The sequence below is a fragment of the Acipenser ruthenus genome, chromosome 33 (genome assembly GCF_902713425.1).
Source record: "Acipenser ruthenus chromosome 33, fAciRut3.2 maternal haplotype, whole genome shotgun sequence".
Taxonomy (NCBI): domain Eukaryota; kingdom Metazoa; phylum Chordata; class Actinopteri; order Acipenseriformes; family Acipenseridae; genus Acipenser; species Acipenser ruthenus.
The window spans coordinates 2,831,131-2,850,120 of NC_081221.1; the positions used below are offsets into that span (position 1 = coordinate 2,831,131).

At 38.4% G+C, this 18,990-nt stretch overlaps 1 protein-coding gene across 1 annotated transcript in view; it reads left to right on the top strand.

Moving 5' to 3' along the window:
• The first annotated feature begins 1,309 nt into the window (after nucleotides 1-1,309).
• The window catches only part of cntnap1 (contactin associated protein 1), a 34,133-nt gene continuing 16,452 nt past the window's right edge, over nucleotides 1,310-18,990 (top strand). Inside the window, exons 1-11 of the mRNA XM_034055793.3 lie at nucleotides 1,310-1,786; nucleotides 10,401-10,502; nucleotides 10,633-10,826; nucleotides 11,600-11,747; nucleotides 12,420-12,623; nucleotides 13,244-13,428; nucleotides 13,544-13,696; nucleotides 14,545-14,806; nucleotides 15,550-15,699; nucleotides 16,247-16,418; nucleotides 18,563-18,669. Coding sequence (XP_033911684.3) covers nucleotides 1,723-1,786; nucleotides 10,401-10,502; nucleotides 10,633-10,826; nucleotides 11,600-11,747; nucleotides 12,420-12,623; nucleotides 13,244-13,428; nucleotides 13,544-13,696; nucleotides 14,545-14,806; nucleotides 15,550-15,699; nucleotides 16,247-16,418; nucleotides 18,563-18,669 — 1,741 coding nt within the window. The 5' untranslated portion in view covers nucleotides 1,310-1,722. The remainder of the gene's footprint in view (nucleotides 1,787-10,400; nucleotides 10,503-10,632; nucleotides 10,827-11,599; nucleotides 11,748-12,419; nucleotides 12,624-13,243; nucleotides 13,429-13,543; nucleotides 13,697-14,544; nucleotides 14,807-15,549; nucleotides 15,700-16,246; nucleotides 16,419-18,562; nucleotides 18,670-18,990) is intronic.

The following is an 18,990-nucleotide window of genomic DNA, read 5'->3' on the forward strand; positions in this document are numbered from 1 at the left end:
TACTTTTCCTTTAATATTTCCATATCCATGTTGTATTCACTGATCAGCAGGCCTCTTGTCTGTCCTAAATGAGTTTGACAGGACAGTCAAGGGTACTTTTTATGTAACTGATATGTACAGAAATTGCTGTAACTTGGATTTAGCTGCATATACATAGAGATTTAAACTCAGAATAGGACCAGGAATCCAATCAGATTGAAAATACTGCAAATCCTGATGCTGTGCCATTATAACTCTGCTCCATAAGCCCACTTCTTAATCCTAACCCTTTTTCATCACAGAACTATCCACTATCCACCCTGGAAAGCATTGTATCCTCCTTAACCCTTACTGCAGCCCACGAATCTGCAGGCAACTGAAAAACAGGATTCCTGGTGTCAATTCTGCTTATTTACTTCCCATCTGATTTATGGAAAAAACCATATGTGTGGCACACACATTGCACTGAAACAAACCAAAGTCAGACCTTTTGCCAAACAGACTGAGACCACCTCTTGAGAAGGACTCAGTTTGCTTCGAATGACCTGTGCATGTATGACGTATGCATGTCTTTCATTGATTTATTCATTATTAGGGGAGACCCTGTCTTGTTCATACAAGGCACATTTTGAAACAGTGTTGATGAAGATTATTATTTAAAAGCAGATGACTCTAGTACACGACTGCAATGGGAATGTCAGGTTATATGGTAATATATCACTGATAATATATCATCATTATTTAAATCAATGTGTAGGAGCTCCCCGGGAGCAGATCTTGAAATGTATTTATTTGCAAAAACAAAACAAAAAAAACACTAATATCATGCCTTGATTTGATTAAAAACCATCATTATTTAATAGACATTTAGCAGACGAACAAATAAGGAAATAAAACAACTGAATTCAAAGTGGGAAAAGGCAACTACACAAACAAACTTTATTGAACACTCATTGGAAAGAGTTACACATGTGCCCCCCCACCCTCCAAAAAGACCTGTTTCCAGATTTTTTTAAAAGGAAGGCCAAGGTGTTCAACATCCATCGAAGAAACCCCTTAATAGTCCCCAGTGTTCATTTTTCCCCCAAAGCCAGGGCCAACGTCCTTGCACAGTATTACAACCTGCGCACGCATGACTGCACGGCTGGAGGAACTGCAGAGATACCCCTCTCATGCACTTTCAAACCGAAAAGCAAACGATTTTTGCTTACAGACACTATTGTACGCGTTGGAATTTCGTAATGATTTCATACTTTCTTGAGGTCTGGTACGTTACGTTCATTCGTCCTTGGAATGCCACTCTAGCCCTTGACGAATTCACCGCTTTAGCGGAGTTGTCCATTTCAGCACCGTTAAGGGGAGCACCCCTTCGGGTAGAACCTAAAACACTTCATAAGAATATTTGCTTATTTATATTATGTATTATTATTTTTTTATATAACATAAAAGGTTTATTGGACCCGAATTCAGGCACAGGTTATTATTTATTTAATATTCATTTTAAACAGAACCAGCCCGACTCAGGCATCCCTCAGGATAATATTATAACCTGGCCGCTAGCAGGGCCGGGGGTTGGACGCGCGCCTGTGTGTAGCATCTGCGCGCAACCGCTCCAGTCGGGACTGCCAGTATCTTTGGGAAAGAGAGTTGTTGCAGGGCGTGCGAAAGTTGGAGAAAGAATGCTGTATGCTGGACACTAGAAAGGAACCGCTAGCTGGAATTGTGTTTACAAAATTATAAAGGATGCATTGCATAATATTGAGCATAAACCTCGTGATTGTACTTGTTTCGCAGCATTGCTTGGCACGTAAGTTGTTTTTTTCTTTCTTTATTCTTAATTATTCTTAATTATTCATTTAATTAAACAGCATTTTATTGTGGGATAATGTTGAATACATTGAAAGACGGCACTGTCCTGAACGAAAGGTTGTGTTCAAAATTAAGTCTGCATTGCAGTGTTGGCTACAGCAGCAACCTACAGTGCAAAAAAAAAAAAAAGAAAAATGCAGTAATAAACGGTATGAGATGTCCTCTAATTGTCATTTTCACACTACACGGCAACAGTGGCAGTACAGAAATCTGACAGCCGAAGCCAGGCAGTCAGAAAATCTTTTCTGCATTGCAGTGCTTGTATTTACCTCATCCGAGTTTATGCAGGTTAAATTATGTAACTTCGTGTCTACTTAAAAAAAAATGTTATCGTCAGTTAAAGCCACGATATTATTTTAAAAGCATTTTGCTATCTATAAGACGCCAGTAAGTTAATTCTCGTCAGACTACTGTGTTGCTACTTCAGTATCCCGTATGACTCGGGACCACCCCACTGCAGTATCCTTGCGAACGGTGCGGTATCCACCAGAGCTCGAGAACATGTTTTAAAAAAACTCACAGTTTAAAAAAAGGGAGGCGTCCGGCCGAACAGAGAATTAGCTAAAGTACCGATTAAAATCCCAGAGGACAACCTATATTGTCCTAATTTGAACTGTAACAGTGATTTTTGTTTAAATGCTGAAAGCTAGTTTTGCATACAGGGGGAGTCGTTTTTTTTAGAAATTAGGGTGTGCTGCGGCGCTTTGATGATTTATTTTAAGCATATAGTGTGGAAGGGTTGTAGTATTGTAATATTTGATATCGGTGTTGTGTAATTTATTACGCGAGATTGTAATAACGTCATGGAAATGGACTCCTGAATAGAAGCAGTGTTTTTTTTTTGTTTGTTTTTTGACGTGGTTTGCTCTCCCTCCTAATTCTGAAATCAAGACCCATCCCAGCAGTTCAGTGTTTTAAGTTTTTTTTTTTTTAATGCATTGTTTTCCTGCCTATATTGTAAGACAGCTCTTGCAGACACACATCCAATCATGCTGCAACTACAGTAATTTATCTCAAGGTTATGTTCATCACCAGTCTGCAGTAAATATAATTTAAAAAAAAGAAAAGAAAAATGATTGAAACTAAAACCTGGACCATTAGGGGATTAAAATATTACATGCTTGTTTTTATTTGGCCTGGATCTCTCCTTAGCATTTGCAATGACTAGGAGTGAAGTCAAGGACATCATATACCAGACTGATTCAATGCCCAGCAATCAATCAATCAATGTCAGTAACCCTCAGTCCATTCATTTACCAGATGTCCTCCTCCATGTACAGAGATCAGCATCTTTTATTCAGTAAGGATTGCCCATGGAGTCCTGCAATAATGCATGCTTTTGCCCATGTAGGCTTGGATTAATGCACTTCTCTTTCACCTCTGAAAGTCTGGTTTTGGAATCAGCTGGATGCTTTCAGCTTGTCTTAGGTAGTCTTTACATAACAGAGACAGACTATGCAACCAGACACAATTCTGCACAATTTACAGCCTCAGTAGACAAATATCTAGAGCATGTCAGTGGATTAAAACTGAAATGCTTTAGGTGTAATCTGCATGCATGCACATTACACATGGAACTTCTATATGTTTAAATGATTATATATAATCATTATTTAATCAATCTTTGGTGGAGTTTGGGTGTAAACATTATGAATCATGGTTATGTAGGCTACCTTATAAATACATTTATTTTGCATCAGAAATATGTTATTATTGAAATTGCCATTCTAAATTGTATATTGATCTAGTGCCCTAAATTGAAAATGGAAAATCTGTATTATCCGAGTCCATCAGAATAGGAATTGTTTCTTCAATAAGAGGGATTATGGGATTATGAGTGCATTAATGGACGTGATGCATTTTTATTCCCTGTGCAGTACAAGACAGGCATTTAGGAAAATTAAAGGCTGATATACTGGAAAAGACCAGATTAAAATAGAGCGTGTGCTTCATCTCCAGCGACTGTGACCAGGATTAAGTATATTCTATACGGCACTATTACTAAATTTCCTTGTTAACCTGCTAGATGTAGTACACTATACATTTACAGTGCTGTTGACTGATACTGCTGTATTACTCATAATACTGTATACTACTGCTGGAGAGCAGCACTTTGGGTGTGTGTGTGTGTGTGCAGAATGACTCCAACAGTGGAATGGTTCAGGAGAAAAAAGCATGGGATTTTTGTGAGTTTATTCAAAATAGATAGGCCTTTTGATATTATTTTGGTGTGTTTAGCGCTCATGCATGGTGAAGGGACACCTCACAGCTCTGCAATTCATTCCCACTAGTCTCTCAATCAGAGACCACTAAATATATTGCACATGTTGTGTTTCAAACCCAGCCCTCCAGAGGGGAAAGGGTAGTGAAGGCCTGTCATCAGAACTATTTCACCTTTTTGTCAATGCAATTTGGTCTTCTTAATTGAGGGAACTGCTGACAAAGTAACTCATTAATTCTGTTCGCAAATGATTGAGTCAAACATCCACACTCCAGGCCTCCGACTTAGTCCCTTATGCAGCAAAGCAGAGCTATTTCCTTTTGCTTGGATTTTAATGCGTCACTATTCTCTAATGGTAAGCATTGCTGTGTACCAGTTCTTCAGTAAAACAAAAAAGCAAGCATGTTGTCAGCTGTTTAATTGATCAGTGCTGTACAGTGACAAGCTGTGAGCTGAATCGTTCCTATCATTTACCTTTCCATTACTAATTTCTAAGAAGTTTGTTAAAAGTGTTCAGAAAGGTATACATGCAATGTTATTATTATTATTTAATTTCTTAGCAGACGTATGTAGCCATCTGTGACAGGCTGACCGGGGGTAAGGAGACTCAGAGTCAGGATGTGCAGGGAAAATAAAAGACTTTTAATTAAACAAAATACACAAAACAAAAGGCACGATGGCCAACCAAAAAGACAAACACAAAAACAGGCTTTAAACACGAACTATCCAAAAAGAACCTCTCTCTCTCTCTCTCTCTCTCTCTCTCTCTCTCTCTCTCTCTCTCTCTCTCTCTCTCTCTCACAGGTCTTCTCACTCTCACAAACACTAACCCACTAACATACCCAACCACTCCCTTTTATACAGGTGCCTGGGCTAATTGGGCAATTCGCACCTCATTAGCCCAGGCACATTCCACACATTCCTCACACAAACTCACTCATATCCATTCTAAACAATACAAAAACACAAAACCATCTAACTACCGAATCATGCATTTCAGCAATGGATTTCTGTTCTGGCGAATGATAAACATTGTCTTCTGCTAACATGTCACAATAAAGAATAAAGAAGTTAGGTTTTTTATGTTAATTATGTTATGAACATCCATTGTACACATTTTTCCCCGCTATTGCATAATAAAGTTTCCACAGCCAGATCCCACAACAATAGGTTACATTTAATATTCATTCTAAACATCTGTGGAACACATTGTAGATGTACCAGAGCAGGCATTGCCAAGTACTGCCAGGAAGAAACAGGAAGAAAGCTAATGGTTTAGAAGATATTTGGCAATCAGCAGAGTATGTTGGTTCATTTGTGTGACTATTGATCTAAAAAGAGCCATTAATGCCGAATGGGCCAATACTTATGAGCAGTTTACAGTGAAAGTGCATTCATGTAATAGCATTTTAGCTTCACTATGACTGAATTTCAATGCTGCTGTTGAACTGCAGTAGAAAATACATACTGGAACATTGCTACCATTGTAATGGGACACCAATGTGCATCATCAGTTTTGGGAATAGACCACTCCAGGTGGGACGAATTGGAGGCTTACAATGAAGTGTATTTTGGCATGTTCTGCTTTTGTATTTGCAACACTAAATAACCAGGGCAGATCCTAATTTGTATAAACAGCATATACATTGGACAGAAGCAGGACTGAAACCACAGTCCCTAATGAGCCTGGAAACATTAACAACAGTGTGGAGTAGTGGTTAGGGCTCTGGACTCTTGACCGGAGGGTCGTGGGTTCAATCCCCAGTGGGGGACACTGCTGTTGTACCCTTGAGCAAGGTACTTTACCTAGATTGCTCCAGTAAAAACCCAACTGTATTAATGGGTAATTGTATGTAAAAATAATGTGATATCTGTATAATGTATAATGTGATATCTTGTAACAATTGTAAGTCGCCCTGGATAAGGGCGTCTGCTAAGAAATAAATAATAATAATAATAATAACAAACAACAAAATCCGGGACACAGAGAGAGATAAGCTGGCCCTTCAAACTTACTTGAGTGTTCAGCTGGCTCTGGCCCAAAAACATCTGAGTGCAATCCCCTTCAAAACCCATGTTCTGTGAGGAGATGCAGGAGGATCTAAAAAGGTATTTTATTGTTGAAAGGTGACTTTCTGGGTTAAGGAAAGCGAAATGGAAAATTTATATATTTGGGCACGAGAATTCAGTGGTATTCTGAACACTTACAAACACCATACAAACGTTTAAAACATTCAAAAGGTATTTTGGAGTACACATCAGCTGGATCATCTGGTTTTGCATTCTCTGCAACATCCTTTCCTAATGTTTTATATCTGTTCTTATATCTGTGGGCCAGTTTTTACAGTAAAATCATAAGAAATCGCTCACTGTACTTGCCCGTATGGAGCTAGTAAATTACTGTTCTCACTCAGGGAATTTCTTGAAACATTTGCAGTATTTTTCATTTCGCACTGGAACAAAAGCATCTAATAAATCCCGGCTCACTCACTGACTCACTGTGTGACCTTGAGCAAGTCACTTAACCTCCTTGTGCTCCGACTTTCGGGTGAGACGTTCTTGTAAGTGACTCTGCAGCTAATGCATAGTTCACACAGTCTAGTCTCTGCAAGTCGCCTTGGATAACAATAATAATAAGAAGAAGAAGAAGAAGAAGAATTCAGAGCTGTTGCTTGTGTCCTTGAAGTTGACCTTCAAAAAGAAAAACAGGTAAAAGAAATGAATCATTTTGGGTGGAGTTGCGCCCCAAAAACAGTTGCTGAAACTTTTGAAAGAAACCCCACCCTTGCTTTGAGAATCACTGCTATTAATAAATGTTTATCTCTGTCCTGTTGCTAATCATGTTGAGGGTGGCTTGCCATGTGCTCTTTGTTGTGTCCTGTGAGCGAATCAGTCTAAAATACTTTTACATTAATTAATTGCTAATTTTGCTAAGCCGCTTTGCTTTAATAATAACAAAAAGGATGTCAACTTTACCCTGGAGACAAAACTTCCGTCTTGCCTCTTAATAATTTTATCAGTAGCACTCTATTTAAATTAAATTGACACAATGACAAAACCAATAAAGTTACCATAGTATAAAGTATATAGCTTGCACATGTGCTAGCTAACTTACATTTCACTTGAAGTTAGAAACCCTTACAAACACGACAATGATAAAATAATAAATTTAACAACAACATTGACAAAATATGCAGATGCAGGGAAGAAAGTATAGCATGCTTTACTATACCAAACTTAATTGTAAGATAGGAAGTTTAAAACACAAAGTCTTTATCAATCAAATGTGAAAGAATGACGTTTCTTCAAATTAAGTAAAGCCCCATGCATTCCTGACTCACTTAGCAAATAAAGACGTGTACTTTGACTCCTTCAAAAATCATCATCTTCTTTAAACTTTTTTTCCTCTGCAATTGTTTTTTTTTTTTTTTTTTTGCTTATTCATACATGAAATAATTTATTTGTATATGAAAGTGTATTAAACTGACCAATACAATAAGTAAGACACACAGAAGATGGCACAGGCCTATGGTTTACCATGATTTCACCATTGTGATTATTCCAGGGGAATGCAACAGATTATGATGGTGGTTTCAGAAGAGACTTTCTCATGCTGCAAAGATGCATTAATCCCATGTAAATCAATTACATTCACATCCGGAGATTAAGTAATGAAACTTAAGCAAAGCAGTTAAGAAACCTGAAGACAGACATGATCTACAAATAAAATACGATGGCTTTTCTTTTCTGCAGCCTTCCGTTCTGTTGAAATGTTGGTACCGAATAAATCAAAGCTAAGGCTATCAAAAGCTCACACAACTTCTCCTAATGAGTCACAATTTACTCAGAAGTCAAGACATATTCATTTCTAGATTAAGCCAGTGCAGGTACCTAATAAGTCACTTTTTTTTTTTTTTTTGAACGGAGAAAAAACGTTCTTGCTTTGACTAGGTGCCATAAAACTATTTAAAGCAGGTTTGGTGCCTTGGCACATGAAACTTGCCTACCATTTAAGAGTGCTAACTCATTCCCTTATTAACACAACACTACTATTACTGATATTTTGACTTTTTGCTTGTATTTTGTACTTCAATTTGGAAAATCCAGATACTTAAACGAAAGCCTTATAGATGAATACCTTCTGTTGCTTCCTGGTACCTTAACCACATCATGGGCTGTAGTTTGTACTCCAGTCATCAAGCAGACCATGCAACCTACAGCAATGGTACCAGCATGCATCAGTTTGTTTGTTTTTTAAATATTTGCATATCCGTAAATAGGTAAAATAGCAAGATGTCAAAATGGATTTTGTTGAGCATGCTGCTTTTGATGACACGTTATTCATTGTTGCTGTAATGGGTTCAAAAGCATAGTATTTCGTTTAGGTGGAGAAGATATTGTGGTAATGGAGACCGTGGTTATCTGGAAGTCCAAATGTCTCAATGTGTGCTGTACCCTTTTTTCTCCCTGGTAGGGCTGTCAATTAATCGCAGTTAACTTCTGCAATTAACGCATTCATTTCTTTGGATTCTGTTAATCGCATTCCTTTGTCATGACTCTCTTAGCATACCATAACTCATTCACTGCGTCACCATTTTAATATACTTTAATATACTTAGACCATTTTAAGTTAATAATAAAAGAGAACACTTTTTTTAAACAGCAATGAAAAACATCAGTAAAGGATACCCTTCTAAAGGAAACTGATAAGAAAATATACAGTATAAATTGAAATGCATTAAGGTGAGTAATAAACTGACTCCATTGTGATTTAGGGTTCAAACAATTTAACAGCAAATGCTAGAATCTTACTGTATAATTCAGTGTGAATAAATATAAAACTATAAAGGGACAACAATATTAATCCAGAAATAGGACAACAGTTTTTTTGGATAATAATAATAATAATAATAATAATAATAATAATAATAATAATAATAATAATAATAATAATACAATACAAATTTCACTGATCTGTATTTTCTGGGATCGTCAGCCCGCCCACCTCTGCTCTGGATTGCTCGGTGTAAAAGCGATTCTGGCTTTAGGCTTGTGAGATCAGAGGACGCTCACACGCTCTCAGAATGCTTGTGCTGTGTGGGGACCCGCTGCGGTGAGGAGACAAAAAAAACATAACTGAACATTCCAAATTGGGGGAAAATAAATACAAATAATAACTGGTCACTCTAAATTAAAAAAAAAATAGAAATGAATACATAGAAATAGTGACAGAACCACCCCTTTGCTTAATAGATTACTGTTTAAAAGTAATATACACTAGCTAGCTACTGTACATATTTAGTGGGGGGGGGAACTTGGAACCAATCCTTTCAGAGATTAGCAAGAAGGTTTTACACCAGCTAGCCAAGTCAGTCCTTGGTTGAGTGATTTCGTTATCTCAGTCTTGAACGTCACAATGTATAATTTAGACTTTAATTAAATTAATTACCAACTTCATTTTATAAGTAACTTGAACTCTGCAACTGTTTAAGAGCTGAAAACAAGTAAAAAGGTCTAATTAAGCAAATTATCAGTTCAATTAAGTGTTTTGACAAGTGATTGAGAGCTCAGTTGGAATGAAAACCAGCAGCCACAGGGGGTCCCCAGGATCGGGTTTGAGAACCACTGGACTAGAGGACTGATCTGAAACCCCAGTGCACTACAGCGGCCATTTTGAAAAGAGCTTTGAAACAGCCTTTAAAGTAATAAATGTAAAAAGATGTCAGGATGTTAACAATGAAAAGAACAATTACAGATCCTTTATTTAGACAGTTGTAGCAACACGTGGGGACGTATAACGCTATATTTTTCGGAACCCCACTACTTCTACATCCCCACAGAGTTTTTAAGATACTCTTGGTAACACTTTACATTGTCTCTAATTACTGTGTATTTACATAGTAGTTACAATGTACTTAATGTGTAAATCATTTTGCACCATATGTGTAAGTACACAATTGTACAAGAAAAGGGTTAGGGTTAGGGGTAGGTTTATATCGTGCAAAAGATTTACACATTAAGTCTCGGTTTGTTGTTGTCGAAAGATGCTGCACTCCAGTCAAGCTGACAGGCTGTGATTGGCTGATTCAGCAGTTGCTTTCGTCTGTGCAAATTATAGATGGTTTTGGTGGATAATAAAATAAATTTGAACCAATTGTGTCTTTTGTTTAGTATTTCGTTACATCAAAATGAAAAAGCTGGCATTGCCTGGACTGATTTTCAGTTTGATTCACAGTTGATGCAGTGTGAAGCCCACTAGAGCTGGAAGCTGATTGGCTGATAGTACTGAATCATTTTCTAATGTAAAATAATTCATTTCTCTGTCTTTCAGGACCCTGCAAGGATCAGCTAGTGTCTCCACTGTATGCATCCTCTTTCGAGGCATCGTCCAGATACAACTTCTTATATTCGGCTAATCTTGCAAGACTGCACGGTAAGATTAGCACTGCCAGAAATGCATTGCTTATAAACCGCTGTGAGAATAGCTGTGCCGTAATAAAAGTGCAATCCTAGGCTAGGCTCTGTAATTATGAAAGGGTCACTGACTTAGCATCTGTCCGCAGGTGGGAGTGGCTGGTCACCAGCACCAAGGGATCGGCAGCCATGGCTACAGATCAATCTGTTCCACAAATACAGAATCACTGCGATAGCTACCCAGGGGACATTCAACAGCTATGACTGGGTGACTAAATACACACTGCTGTACGGAGACCGACCCGACACCTGGACACCATTCATTCAAAGGGGAGGCAATTCGGTGAGTTTCAGTACTGAGGAGGGTATTGAATAGCAATAGGAATACAGTACAGCTTTGCAAAGCATCAAAATGTCCCATTGTGTATTTGCACCTGATATCAGTTGATTCAGATAACCAGCATTCACTGTAATTCCACTAATATCGAAGGTCCCACCTGTTAAGCACAATTGATAATGCTTCTCTAAATGTGTTATAAATAACGGATATAATTCTGTCTACAACAAGGACCAACAGTTTAGGTCCACAATACAGAAACAGCTGCAAAAGAGCTGTGGTGTCTTTCTCAAATGCTACTATTTAGGTTCTTCTATTGAATTTTTTTTATTAAATTACATTCTACAGCTCTAGGGAATCTAAAAGAATACTTGCATTCAAGACCATTATCAGTTTTTAGACAAACTCAAAGATAAGGAATTGAAATTCTTATCGGATCAAATCCATTGGACTTCACAAAAGTCCTCCAAAGATAATACTATATTGTAGTGGCACAAAAGATTTTGTATTTAAATGTATTGAATCTTTATTTAACCAGGAAATTCCTGCTGAGATTCAAATCTCTTTTTCAAGGCATATAATTAAACACACACACACCCAAATTAAAATGAGCACCACCAATTCAGACAAGTTAATCAGATTACAAGAAACAATTTAGGAGCATCGGACAAGGCAAAAACACGTCTTGGCATATCCATTTTATAGGCCCAATCCGATAACTACCAAAAGATGGGACAGAAGATTATGCTTTGAATCCCTTGTTGTGTGTGTTTTGTAAGACTTTTTCAGGAAACTGGAATTATTATCAGGTCAAGAAACACAACCTGCATTATGCGATCACCGCCAAGCACTTACGCATTCTACCTGTGGGCTGGAACCCGATGGGAAAGATCGGGCTTCGACTGGAAGTGTACGGCTGCTTCTATGGTATGTTTACACCTTGTAACCCTGGAGAATTATTATTAACAACAACATAACGTCATTGTTACAGTACTTGTCACAACACAACGCTTCTGTAATTACTGGTACAGACAAAACACCTGTATGAAAGGGGCTGCATGGTCAAAATGGGATATCTTATGATTAGTGCTGTATGCTTCATGGTAAAAATGGCTTATTTCACAGCATTTCACTGTCTAAAATAGGTATTTCAAGATATTTCACGATTAAACATAATATTTCTTAAAGCTGAAAGAAATAGCGTTGTCGCATTCAAAATTGATTATTTTCATTAGGCTGTACTTGATAAATCGTGGAGTATTTCGGTTTTTTATGGCTTTGATGCAGCTGGTGTCTTTCTCATTGAATACATTTTCAAGAAATCATGCAGCTCTATGCCGGAAGGAAACTAAACCGAATGCTAGGTTCCTAAATGCAGTGTAACCGGTAGTGCGTCAATAAGGAAAATGTTTGCTGTATTTATGTTTAAGTGATAAAAATATGTATATTTACAATATTCTTGCTGAACTGGGAATTTTCACAGGGGAATACATATTACACGGCAGTGGGTACATTTTACAGAAATCGTAAAATCCATGATAAGCATGATCAAAGGGGACATTAGTTTGCCTGTTCAACTGTCTGCTCCCATCCTCCCAGACTCCTATGTCATGGCCTTCGATGGGGACGATATGGTCGCCTACAGGTTTGGAAGAAACACTATGAAAACGCTGAAGGATGTCATCGCCCTGAACTTCAAAACCCTGGAACGAGAAGGGGTGCTCCTGCATGGAGAGGGACCCCAAGGAGACTACCTTACTCTGGAGCTTGTGGACTCAAAGCTGGTCATGCATATCAGTCTAGGTAGGTCTGCTGAAGTACCACTTTATGGGAATTCTAGTTTTCAACCCCTTACCCACTATGTGGATGGTTACCAGAGGAAAATCTGAAGCAATACTGTATTTATTAAATACATTCCACATCAATATTTATGATTTAAGGATCAGGGTTTGGTTCAAGTGCAAATCCATCTGCACTTGCATTCGCATCTAAATGCGATCGATAATTTGTATTTTAATCTGTTTGCAGAGTATTTGCATTTGATAGAATGCATTTGATCGATAACTAATAAAGAATTACACGAGGAGCATGATGAAAGGAGCTTGTTGTAACAGGGAGTAGTCTGAATTGATAAAGCAAAGGTTCAGTGCTTTGAGTGTTCCTTTTGCAAGTATTGGTGAGGAGTTTCAATATATATTTTGACCAATGCATTTGAACAATCTATCAAACAACATTTGCATTTCTGATGCATGCATTTGTATTCGCATTTGCATTTGTAAGTGTGTTTGCATTTGAATTTGAATGCAGTTGTACTCAACCCTGTTAAGAACATATGTTTTATATATATATATATATATATATATATATATATATATATATATATATATATATATATACCTAATATTAAGCATGTTCTTTTCCAGGAAGTAGCAGTGTTCATGACATGACCGGACACACTTCGGTCACTCTGGGTAATCTTCTGGATAACCAACACTGGCATTATGTCACGATCCATCGCTATGGCAACTATGTTAATTTAACCCTTGACGGTGAAACAGCAAGTATCCGCTGCAATGGAGATTTCCTGTACCTCAACCTGGATAAGGAAGTGAGTTTTAGTTATTTTTTCTATGTACTGCATTGCAGTAGCATCCTGAAAGATCAAGCAGCTTGGAAATGGAATCCTAACACTACAGTACGATATCGTGTTCTTTTCACCCCAGCTGTACATCGGAGGAGTGATAGAGGGTAATAAACCGCATTTGCCCAACAAGCACAACTTCCGAGGATGCATGGAGAACGTCTTTTACAACGGGGTCAACATCATCGACCTGGCCAAGAATAAGATGCCCCAGATACGCTTCCCTCACCGGAAGGTAAAGCATTTTAATTAGGGGTGTGCAGAAACTCATACTCAAGAAGCATTTATCAGCAGGTAGTCAATAAATCCATTCAGTAATGTGCTGATTTCAAAAGAAGGAAAGCTGTCCTTCCCTCGCGTTTACATTTGGGTACGAATCCATGGCAACTTCCGCACTGATTGTTTGAAAAGCCGTTTGGAAAAATATTGTCCTCTCATCCGGGCCGCTGACATTTTTACTAATTATAATCTTAAATACATTACTAAACACAATACTATATTATTTATTTATTTATTCCTTAGCAGATGCCCTTAACCAGGGCGACTTACAATTGTTACAAGATATCACATTATTTTTACATACGATTACCCATTTATACAGTTGGGTTTTTACTGGAGCAATCTAAGTAAAGTACCTTGCTCAAGAGTACAGCAGCAGTGTCCCCCACCTGGGATTGAACCCACGACTCTCCGGTCAAGAGTCCAGAGCCCTAACCACTACTCCACACTGCTGCCCTGTGCATATATTAGCATTTAATAGACATCTTTACACGAGGCCAGGATTATTAAACACAGGAACACAGTAATTGAATGTTTAACAGTTCAACGGCACATCTGCGGATGTATTTGCATGTGTTATAAACGAATCGCTATATGGGCACTGATTGGCTGAAACTGCGTTGAGCTTTGTATAAAGTAGAATCATTTTGCATAAAGGCTGGTACGCAATTCAATGTGCTACCAGTCTTAGATGCACAATTGCAGAAACGTATGCTTCCATCCATATAAAAGTCTTTACATAAGAAATATAGAAACATCCATTACAATGCTTCGCTACACCATGATCAATCTCTCTCGTTGCAGAAAAAAATCTACTATGCCTGCCAGGATCTGCTCCTGAAGCCAATGACCTTTGCGGGGATCAATAATTACCTGCAGGTGCCGGGGTCCTTCAGACGGAACAGGATGTCAGTGAAGTTCAAGTTCAGATCCTGGGATGCCACTGGCCTGCTGATGTATGCTAACTTTGCAGACAACTTGGGCTCCCTGAAAATGGCACTGAGCGAAGGGCAGGTGAACATTTCCATCGCACAGCCTGGGAAGAAGCCTCTGGAGTTTGCTGCAGGTAATCTTATTAGACCGGTTGTTCCCAGGTTAGCAGTCGTCACTCATTTCAGTTTGCAGCAGCCAGTGACTGGAATGAGTTTCAACAAAAGTTCAGACTGTTCATATCTAGCCGTAGTGTTGACTCATTGCTGACCGACAGCTGCTGCTGTATTTTATGTTTTATGATTGATTGTGTGTGTGTTATTTTTTTACTCTTTATTTATTGTGTTTTATGTTGATTGCTGTGATGGTGTGCATGATGACCTCATAATAGGATGCCATTTTTACCTCATGTAAAGCGATGGAAAACAATTGAAAAATGTTTCAATGAAAAATATATTTGTTATGTGTCCAAAACATTTCCAGGTATTTTTTAATATTTCATGCATATGTTAAAGGTAGTTACAGCCATTTAAAACATATTTTCATCATTATCAAGTCTTGTAATGAATAAAAAATTTCACCATATTAGCTTTTGAACTACAGCATTATGCTGTTATTCCAATTGATGTGTATTTTCCACTTCTATCGTCTGTACTGATACTATTGCCCCGTGGTATATGGGCCCCATGCCCTCCAGTTATTGGGTAACCCCGTCCTCTAACGGAGTTTTGGCCTGTCATTAACATTTCATCTTTTTAAAAAAATCAGAAATCTTTCAGGAGAGCTTTTTATAAGGTCCTGTAATACTGTCTATGATCTGTCTATGACAGTGATAATGGCGTGTGAGTTTGCACATCACTTGTGTTGTGTTTTTGTAAGGCTACCGTCTGAACGATGGCTTCTGGCACTCAGTGGACCTGGTGGCGAGGGATAATTTCGCCACAGTGGTCATCGACGAAGAGGAGGGCTCTCCGCTTAGGATCAACAACATCTTCACTCTGCGCACAGGAGACAGATACTTCTTCGGAGGTGACTGGCACAACACGCCTGAATCCTGTCCCTTTAACAGAGGGGAGGGGCCTGTTTCCCCAAAAGGGGAGGGGTTTGTTTCCCCAGTGGGTGTGGCTGATGCCTGGCTCCACCTACCGATGTCAGGGCTCCTTGTTTATTGGGACAGTTAAGGATTTGCAACTCACATCGGAATGCATTCTGATACATTTTACCTGTCTCAGGTACCTTTCTTTTCTTTAAGAGAAGCAGGACTACATTTACCAGAATGCACTGGGGTGTATGAGTTATAAAGCTGTCCCAAACTGTCTCAGTGAACATGGCACACTAAAACTGGCAGTCCTATCATCTCCCCCTGAATTACAAGCTCTATTTATTTGTTTAAAACATCTTTTATAAAGGAATACATACCCACTAATGTTACAAAATAGAAAAAAAAATTTAAATGCCCTTCTCAGTTTAACCATCTGTGTTTCTTTTAGTGTGCTAGTGTTTACTGTTTTATTATTAATATAGACTGTTCATTTAGTCTCTGTTTTTTTCAGTACTGCTTCCATCTCGTTCTCAGGTTGCCCTAAACCAGCTAATGGCACAGGCTGTGTCTCTGACCTCATTGCCTTCCATGGCTGCATGCAGCAGATCTATATTGACAGCGAACCGGTCGATATAGACATCATTATGCAGCGTCGGCTGGGCCGATATTCCCAGCTTCTCTTGGGCACCTGTGGAATAACAGACAGGTAAAGCTCCCTTTACTCCTATGGAATCTATCCGATATCTTGTCTCTCCTGTCCAGATTTCTTTGGTGCAAATCTATTGGCTCACATGGTTGAATTGAATTGAAAAGTAATGTTAACCCATTAAGTACCAAATATATATACAACACAAGTTGTATATGTAACTGGATACATTCTAAATCAATATGCTACCATTCTAAAAGTTTTCAATCTTTCACAAGTGTAAAATGACATATTTACAATATATATTCCTAGCGTCCTATTTTGAGGACAGTCAAGTTAGACGTGTCTGTAATCAGAGCAGTGAAATTTCACGCCGGCTATGAAGCTCAACACAGAGAACATGGAGCTTTATCATCACCGTGGGGAGGAAAACACCAATAGATTGATCATTTTTAGGCTTCAGTTTCTTATTTTATAACGAGGCATCATAAAAGCAGCCGAATGGCTATATTTGCAGAATTAACACTTGCATTTAGACTCAACTCTTGCGGTTAACAAAATTAGAGTAAGCTATCATAACAGTACAGTTAAAGAGAACATTTAAATAACAGGTAGAAGCCTGTCCTCAAATGAGGTCAATGGCGCTTAATGGGTTAATATCGATGCTTCCACTGGAATTTACTCTTTTAACACAGGGTACCAATGACGGTGTTTACAAGTCATGACAGTTTTCCTCACGATGTTTTGGCCGTGCTTCTCAGGAATTGCGTTTCCATGTAGTTATGATTTAGGACGACAAATCGGGCCGTGACAATGCAAATTACTGCAGTCACAGTGATTTAGGGGAGGGGAAATTTAAATGTCCCTGTCTGCATGCTAATTAGGATAAGAACGACTTTTAATGTTGTGAGGAGAGCTTGCATGCATTGCCATGAAGATAAAAAACATTTAACAAGATACATTAATTCACGTGTTGCCACACACATTCTGAATTACACCACACAATACTTACTTGTTTCTCTGGTTACCTTTCCAACACACACACACACACAGTTATATAAAATATAATTTCTACAAGTTTTACTACTTAGAATTTATATTTGTGTGTGTGTGTTTGTGGAATTCTAAAAGGTACATTTCATTAACACTAGAACCGCCTTTTACAATACATGTTTTTATTTTGAATATTACCTACAATATTCTGTTTTTTTAATATATATATACAAGTCTGTTATCTCTTCTGGACCTGGCAGCCATCAATTCCTTCGTTTTGTACGAGACAGGAGAGATTTCATCTTGAAGCTAGCCACAGCGCTTCAGCAGAAACATTTCAATCACAAAACTGCAAAGTTGCAGCCAGGCTGCAGCAGCTCAACCTGGATTCTGAGCTGCAAGTGACACACACGCAAGATATGTTACTTTCGTTTTAGATTAAAAACTACTTTTGCTTTTACAATTTTGTAAAATGTTTATTTTATTATAGTTTTCATTCTTTTAAGTAGTGCTTTATATGTGGTAAGTTAAATAAACCTTTTTATGTTTGATTGTTCATTTAAATACGGCGTTTCCACTGTGCAGATGTTAGATATGATGTGCTTGAATAAAACTTTTGAGTTGTATCCGATAGTTTGTCTTTCATTTTAATATTGATGGTGTTTAAAATGTACCGGTGGTTGTAGGTATGAGTATAACTGCGGCGGTTCTAATGTTGAAGTCGTCCATAAATGTAGAGTGTGTGTGTGTGTGTGTGTGTGTGTGTGTGTGTGTGTGTGTGTGTCTGTTTTCTACGGCCTTTCTGCTGGAGATTACGTGATACTAAGTCAGAAAAACTGGATCTTGACTGCTGAAACCTCGTGAGCCACAAGCATGATTCCTGCTCCAGTTTACAAGGGTTTTTACAGCTATTTTTATCGTGAGAAAGCGATTGACTCTGCCCTTAAAGTTGCGCTGCCAAAAGGACGTTCTTTTGCTGTTTTGTGTGACAACGTCACAGAGTCAAGACTGTAGAGTCGATTTTCATGTGCATGTAAACCCAGCCAATGATCACTGTACTGCATTACAGGGATTACAAAAAGACTCCCATTACAACAGTTGGAGCCTGTCCTTTCTACAGTACACTGTAATGTGTAATTAAATCACACCTGCGTTAGTTGCTCACAAAGTAACAAAGCGTGGTGAATCCTGTTTAACCCCTTGTTGTCCAGGTGCACCCCGAACCTGTGCGAGCACGAGGGGAAGTGTATCCAATCCTGGGACGATTTTATATGCAACTGTGACAACACTGGATACAAAGGAGAAGTGTGCCATAAATGTGAGTTTCAGAATGTGTGTCTGATGTATTGTACACTATATTCCCTGTGTTACCCCCACATTTCTTTCCCAGTGGGGTACCTGCTACTCCAGTTTTACAGAAGGCATGTTTCCACTGGTCTCTCTAAGCCAGGGGTGTCCAATCACAGTCCTGTAGGGCCATTCCACTCCAGGTTTAACAGGTAAAATTGGGTAATTAACAACTTCGGGGTCTGGATGGATGCTTAATTGGCTCAATTAAACCATTTTGAACAGGGTTGGAACAAAGACCAGGAGTGGAAGAGACAATGTTGGCCACCCCTGGTCTAAGGTGTAGCTCAGT